This window comes from Octopus bimaculoides, chromosome 3 (assembly GCF_001194135.2).
Source record: "Octopus bimaculoides isolate UCB-OBI-ISO-001 chromosome 3, ASM119413v2, whole genome shotgun sequence".
Taxonomy (NCBI): domain Eukaryota; kingdom Metazoa; phylum Mollusca; class Cephalopoda; order Octopoda; family Octopodidae; genus Octopus; species Octopus bimaculoides.
Genome location: NC_068983.1, coordinates 11,396,211 through 11,403,908, shown reverse-complemented (window position 1 = coordinate 11,403,908; position 7,698 = coordinate 11,396,211). Strand labels below are relative to the sequence as shown.

At 34.6% G+C, this 7,698-nt stretch overlaps 1 protein-coding gene across 1 annotated transcript in view; it reads right to left on the bottom strand.

The window, feature by feature from the left end:
• Positions 1-247: 247 nt before the first annotated feature.
• The window catches only part of LOC106877484 (next to BRCA1 gene 1 protein), a 37,259-nt gene continuing 29,808 nt past the window's right edge, over positions 248-7,698 (bottom strand). The window contains exons 6-13 of the mRNA XM_014926398.2: positions 7,154-7,387; positions 6,792-6,903; positions 6,340-6,412; positions 4,846-5,091; positions 3,717-3,869; positions 2,773-2,893; positions 834-948; positions 248-420 (exon numbers count right to left, since the gene is read on the bottom strand). Coding sequence (XP_014781884.1) covers positions 263-420; positions 834-948; positions 2,773-2,893; positions 3,717-3,869; positions 4,846-5,091; positions 6,340-6,412; positions 6,792-6,903; positions 7,154-7,387 — 1,212 coding nt within the window. The 3' untranslated portion in view covers positions 248-262. The remainder of the gene's footprint in view (positions 421-833; positions 949-2,772; positions 2,894-3,716; positions 3,870-4,845; positions 5,092-6,339; positions 6,413-6,791; positions 6,904-7,153; positions 7,388-7,698) is intronic.

The window sequence follows — 7,698 nt, the reverse complement described above, 5'->3', positions numbered from 1 at the left end:
ATATATATATATATATATATATATATATATATATACACACACACACACACACACACACACATATATATATATATATACACACACACACACAGGCATTTTTTTTTTTTGTAGTTTTCATCTACCAAATCAGCTCACAAGGTTTTGGTTAGCCTAGAGGCGATAGCAGAAGACACCCACCCAGGATGCTGCATAGTAGGACTGAATCAAGACCCATAGGGTCGGGAAGCAAGCTTTTCAACCACACAGTCACACGCAAAATTATTTAATAAACACATATGAACTTCCTAACCTCTTTCAGGAGTGTGTAGTTACCCAATGCAGATTTGTCTGCAGGCTTCGGTACTACTTCAATGCTGCACCAGACACGAGGTCCAAACAAAACTGATGAATGACACAATTTCCAATAGCTTAGGTATTTACCTAGAACAAAGAAAAAAGAAACAAAAAGAAAAATTATAGAATGGAAGTGGTTTCTTTTTACAGAACCATTTCAAATGAAAGTGAAAACAAATCCACTTCCAGTTCAAAAATTCAAACTGCAATTCATTATTTTTAACTTATAAGCATACAAATAACACTTATAAACACAATGAAACACACACACACATAATTCATGTACACGTTTCAGTTTAAATGCTGTGACTATGCACACACACACATTTCTTTTAACACATTATTGCCTACATCAAAGACTATATCCAGCATTTACCTATCCTGCACAACAGACAGGATATATGAACCAAAGCTTAAACAACAACAAAACTATCAAGAATATATTACAAAATTCTGAAAATTAAAAAAAATATCTATAATAAAATAAAGTGTGTACTGACCGGGTTGTTCTGGGGCACTTAGACATACAGTAACATCACCTTTTTCACCTGGTTGCAAGAAAGGGACAGTTACCTCAGTGGCAAGAGGGCAGATATTACCAGACTTTAATCGCATCTAATTAAATGCAAAAGAGGAAAAAACACACTCATAATACTTGATATAAAAAAAAAAAAACCCACTTATTTTACTCAACCAAAAACAAAGAAAATTCCCAATTTATAAAAACATGTAATGCAGTCATATTAAGGTGCTGTACACAAACTACATGTTCACAAGTTCAAATCTTACAGCTATCATTGAATTATATTTATGAACAAGACTACTAACTGCTTACTCTTGGTAAGACACCATAGACTCTACAGTCTACTTCATAGTACAGTGGTTATCAATACATTCATCCAGCTATAAAAACAGTTGCTCAAAACAAATAAACCAACTTAGTCATGGAAGCAGGTTGGACGATTTGACTGAGGACTGGTGAACCGGATGGCTGCACCAGGCTCCAATCTGATCTGGCAGAGTTTCTACAGCTGGATGCTCTTCCTAACGCCAACCACTCCGAGAGTGTAGTGGGTACTTTTACGTGCCACCAGCACGAGGGCCAGTCACACGGTTCTGGCAACGGCCACGCTCAAAATGGTGTTTTTTACGTGCCACCTGCACAGGAGCCAGTCCAGCAGCACTGGCAACGACCTCGCTCGAATGTTTTTTCACGTGCCACCGGCACAAGTACCAGTAAGGCAACGCTGGTAACGATCACGCTCAAATTGTGCTCATATTTACTCAAGTATAGTGCAATCTTGAATATAATGTTTTAGACTGTTATAAGTTCCATGTTGTGTAAATAACTGAGATTACAACACTCACTTCTGAATGGGATGCCAGTCTGCCACAAGGTTAACTTCCCACCTGTTTCTGAAATTCATATACAGCTAAGTGAACTGGAACATGAAGTGTTCTGCTCAAGAGCACAATATACACTGTCTGACTGGGGAATCAAAACGATGATCTTACAATCATAAGTGCAACACCCTAACTACTAGGCCATATGTCTTCCATATTTATAGAGTGTTACACTAAAAATAATTTAAAACATGCTATTCTAAGTTTCTTACACCATTTAATTATAGCTTCTCAAATTTTTGTTTTGCAATACACATCTTTCTCACTTTTAGCAATATTATTTCGGAGGCTGGGAATATGGCTCTTGAGAATATTTTTTCATACCGCTGGACTGGCTCCTGTGCAGGTGGCACGTAAAATACACCATTTTGAGCGTGGCCGTTGCCAGTACCTCCTGACTGGCCTTCGTGCCAGTGGCACGTAAAAAGCACCCACTACACTCTCTGAGTGGTTGGCGTTAGGAAGGGCATCTAGCTGTAGAAACTCTGCCAAATCAGATTGGAGCCTGGTGCAGCCATCTGGTTCATCAGTCCTCAGTCAAATCGTCCAACCCATGCTAGCATGGAAAGTGGGCGTTAAACGATGACAGTTGCGAAAGCTACCTCAAATACTAGGTAAAAGATTCCGTTGTAGTTTTCAGAACCTTGGCAATTAATAAAATAACAGCATTAGAGAAACATTTAATCAACTCAGTTACCAACTGCACATAACAAGCCAACAAATCGGTGTAATGTCGTCTACTCTACATAACCTAAAGAATGTTAATGACTAATTAAAAACAATATTAATGGAAATATATGTAAACCACTATGTAATAAAATTTCTCCGAAAAACCAGCAATCAATAATCATTAATTAAAAATCTGCCAAAGAGACTCCTAAATATATCACATATTACCCAGAAAAAAAGAATCCAACTTTTTAAAAACTATTCTAAAGATAAGAAAAACCAAATAGTCAGACGACTGTGATGTGTAAAATCTTTCAATTTCAAGAAAGTATTTTATCAGCAATATATGAATAAAAGAACACTAACAAGTGTTTTTTCAGTCCAAGCAAATTTTCCAGTGTTCTTCATCCTCCAGGTTTTGTACAGCCTAGCAAGAGGCTGAACTTTTGTTCCATCAGGAATAGTAACATCACACACAAAGGCAGCACTATCAAAAAGAGAAGAAAAGAAAAGTGAAAGTAAAAATTGACAACATATTTGAGCAGTCTTTATTCAAAATATTCTGCACCTAATATACCTAACAAAAATTAGTTTTCCAGTAAGTTACTTCACGAGTGGCTGTGTGCTAAGTAGCTTGCTTACCAACCATATGGTTCCGGTTTCAGTCCCACTGTGTGATACTTTGGGCAAGTGTCTGCTACTATAGCCTCGGGCCAACCAAAGCCTTGTGAGTGGATTTGGTAGATGGAAACTGAAGGAAGCCCGTCGTATATATGTGTATATGTATATACATATATATGTGTGTGTGTGTGTGTGTGTGTGTGTGTGTGTGTGTGTGTGTGTGTGTGTGTGTGTGTTTGTCCCCCCAACATTGCTTGGCAACCGATGGTGGTGTGTTTACGTCCCCGTAACTTAGTGGTTCGGCAAAACAGACCGATAGAATAAGTACTAGGCTTACAAAGAATAAGTCCTGAGGTCGATTTGCTCGACTAAAGGCGGTGCTCCAGCATGGCCGCAGTCAAATGACTGAAGCAAGTAAAAGAGTAAACCAAACATATCAAGTCTCTGAGAAAAAGAAAATGTAAAATAAATGATTTCTTGTATAATTTATTAAAAAAATAAAGTCACTGAAACAGGAGATTAGAGTTCAAATAAAACCTAAGCTTATAACTTGAAAGAAACAAAGCAACACAAGCCCCTCTACAGTCGCTCAACCGACCACAAATAGCAGCCAAATTTGGCTTCAATACAGTAAAGCTTAGAAATAAAGAATGTAACTGTGTAGAATACTAGAATACTAGAATACTTACCCTAATGAATTCCTTAATTCCATTCTTTCCTTTTTCATGGGACAACTCTGTCTATAAGCTCGCTTCAATTTCTCATCATACTTCATCTGCAATTCCATAAGCTTTTCTTCTTTCTTCTTCTTGTTAAGCATCTTGGCCATTTTGACTTGACATCTGCTCAAACACAAATAAATACAATTCATAGTACTTTAGATAAGCGGCATCCTTCCATAGACACTACTGGCCACTAATAACAACAATATATAACTTTCAGGGAGCTTCCAATAGGCAGCCAAGTAAATTAGTGGCTGGTCTTTCAGCATGAGTCCAGTGAGTCTGGGACTAATCACTGTTGATATTTATCTATTGCACAACTTGCTTGCTAAGCAGAGCTAGTTGACATGAAGATTTTTCAAAGGTTGGTTTTTCTCAAGTAAAAATATCTTCCATACTGCAAAATTGAAACAACATGCCTTCACCCTCACGTTGCACTTCACATAACTAACCACTAGAGTCTTGAACAAGACAGAATTAGAAAATATTTAAGTATTTAAGCATGGGCCTGTATGCTTGTCCTTGAACAGCATTTTGAGCTAATTCAAAACAGAACTGAAGTCAAGGTAAGCATTTCAGAGATTTTTTTTAAATATCCCAACATACAAAAAAAAAAAAAAAAGATGTACATTAGGTGCAGGTGTGGCAAGAAGTTTACTCCCCACACAGTTCAATGACTAAAACAAGTAAAAAAACAAATGATAAAAAATATCTATTGATTTACAATAGCTAAAACTTAGTTCTGATTTCATGGTGTTAAACAGGATGACAACATACTTCAGGTAACATTCCCAGACAATCAAGTACTTATTTCCAACAGATCAGTGTTACATTTAAAATAAAACTACTCAAAAGCAAAACAGCTTTGGTAAATTTGAATTTAACTCATTCTACTGATAGGTACATAAGTTGGCCATTTGGCTATTTTTTTCTCAATATCAATCCTTAACTAAACAAAGAAATGTATGTGGCTGAGCACATACTCAAGAGGGGAAAAAAATCACTTGAAATAATTCATTGAGTAATATGTTCTGAATAAATAAGTAACTAAATAAAATTGATAACAATATATTTGATAATAAACTTGGTACTTTACTTTGACAACTTGGCATGCTGTCGCATATCATCTGGAATGATTTCATACTCTCCACTGGCTGGTTCACAAAAATTAATAGCAGCAGAATAATTGTGGCCTTCAGGTTTATAAATTATGCTACGTAACAAAGGTTGCAATTCTGTATCAATATGACAAGGACGCCGCAACTTTAAGAATACATGAGTAGAGTCATGAACACTAGTCAGATTTTCACACTGTTCACACAAATCATAATCTGGACAATTGCTGCAACAGAAAACAAAATAATCCAATTTCGTGTGTGCATGAATGGGAGTGTGTAAGGAAGGAAGGAATCTAAACAGTTTTATTTATTTATTTAAAAAGCAGACGTGTGCTGTACTAAAGTTTATGTCAATGTATATACAGCAGATAATCTTAGTTGAACATCTTGGTAAAGCTAGTATTTGTTGATGTGTGTCAAGCAATAGACACCCATATATAAATCTCTTACATTGTGTACACACGTTTTAACAATTCTTTATATGTATATAAAAAAAAACTAATCACTGCTGGATATAAGTTTTGTCAATGATGTATAAATTGTTCTTTGCATCATAAATGGCCATTTATAAATTTCTTTAAGAGTCAAAGGAGATGATGTAGGAAAATTTAGGTTTTGTAACCAAGGAACATATAAGTCAAATGTGACTCCACAATTCATACCTCAGATTATCTATACGGCAGTAATGTTAAATAAGAACTAATACAGGGTAGAAGTGACACTATAGTTATCTTTATATGGCACCACCACTTTTGTATTAGTAGCACCTAGTACACTTAGCTGGTTGGTGATAGAAAGAGCATCCAGTTGTACAAAATACACAAAAATAAAACGGGTAAGAAAGAGATAGACCCCATGCTACCCATCTAGGAGGGTAGTAACACTAGAAAAGAACTGACACGAGGAAGTGAAGACTCTTTAGTTTTTCCATATAGGAATCTCTTTCAAGTACCAGCATCTCAATAAAACACACCCAGTCAACAATAGAAGATATACACAACAAAGTTGGTTAAGTTTGTTACTGTGAATGTGCAGACTGTAAAAATCCATCTGATATATGCTAGCATGGAAAAAAACGAATGTAAAGTAACAATAATAATAATAATAATACGGCAGCAACAACCAGGATCAACATCCACAAACGCTATATTTCTTATAAGAGAACTTCCAACATATTAGAGTGAATAAAAAAAATCTATGCTAGAAGAAGCAGTAAATAATTGTTATAAGTACAAGTTGGTATTGCACAAGATTTTGCTGAAGTAGTTGCTACATCACTTCATTATTGACCAAATAGATTTCACAATAAGAATTTGAGAATCTGTTTAGTTTCTTTCATGAAGACAGAAGAATCTTTGAAAGGTACTTTTCAAATTCAGTTTACAATAGAAATTTCTATGAACACGAGTGTTTTTATTTTAGAAACTAACTAAAATCCTAATTGCTAAAGGCAAATTTCCAGTGATACTTACCCACATTTGAAACGAACTCCAACAATGGTCCGCTGGCAATAATCACAAATGATTCCTTCATGCCAGTATAATTCTAAGAAAGAAAAAAAGAGAATATTAATTAGTATTACTTTATAATCATTATATATTAAGCTAACAAAGATTGGCGATTGAATCAATTGCACATTAAACAGCTCGTAATTCTTGTGGTTTCACATACTATACACAAAGAAGAAAATTACAAAATTTAAAGCTTGGACAAGTTCTATAAATTCTTTGTTGTAGAACTGCAATCTTATTTTTACAAATTTATTCATTATTTTTAAATAACAGAAAAAGACAATTTTTGATGATTTTAAGCATAGACTTAAATCAACTAAAGCATGGACACTTGCACTGCTTTAACAAATTAGGCTTTTTTGTTTTTCTAGCTAGGTTAGCAAGTTGATTTTCCTTGAAACAAAATTACTTACGATATGGAGGATCAGCAGGTAAAGTCTGGGTGGTACTGGTCGTACTTGAAACAGAGTCTTGAGTTTTTGTCATTACATCTTGCACAATTTCTGACTTCAATTCCTGCTTCAACTTTAATGAAAGAAAAATCAATAAACAAATGAGATCATTTACATTACAGATGCCAAGCATTAGACAACAACCTAAGAATAATTTCTGATTTGAATTTTCTTCACAAGTTATTGAACCAATAATAACATTCAAATTAAAACTGAATAGTCAATCTTGTAAAAGTTTTCTTCCATGAATAAAAGAAGAAAAAAAATCAAAAGTTAATTTGATAAGTTGGCTTTAATAACTAATAAACAATTAAGAATCTTACTTGTTTCAATAGCTGAGTCAGAGAATTGAGGGGTATACTGTCAGAATCTTGACTGGAATTTGAAGACAGAGAAGTTGGTGCCTTCTCTCCAGATTCGGAGTCACACTGAGATGATGATATATTTGGTTTAGGTTCCGCTGTGTCAGTAACTGGTTGAGTTTCAACACATTCTGGTGCCACATAATCATGAAGAACTGGGCGGCTTATAGACAAATTTTTCATAGACGGTACAGCCTAAAATTTATCAAACAGAAAGAATATATTAAAACTAATTACAATGTATTAATTACTGCAATCAGTTTTGTTTTCTTTTTCTTGATAACTTTTCCAGTATAAAACACATGACATTCAAAATTTTACACACTACATTCAAAATTTTAAATTAGTGAAATTAATGTAAACGACAGTCAACAGAATATCTGTGAGTGAGGCTGGTACTGTAGTAAGCTCAGAGCAATTTGGATATGCAACCTATATTTAATGCCAAGTTAAAACAGTTTCAGTTATTTTGTTAATATCTTAATGAATTACATTTTTTGAGCTAT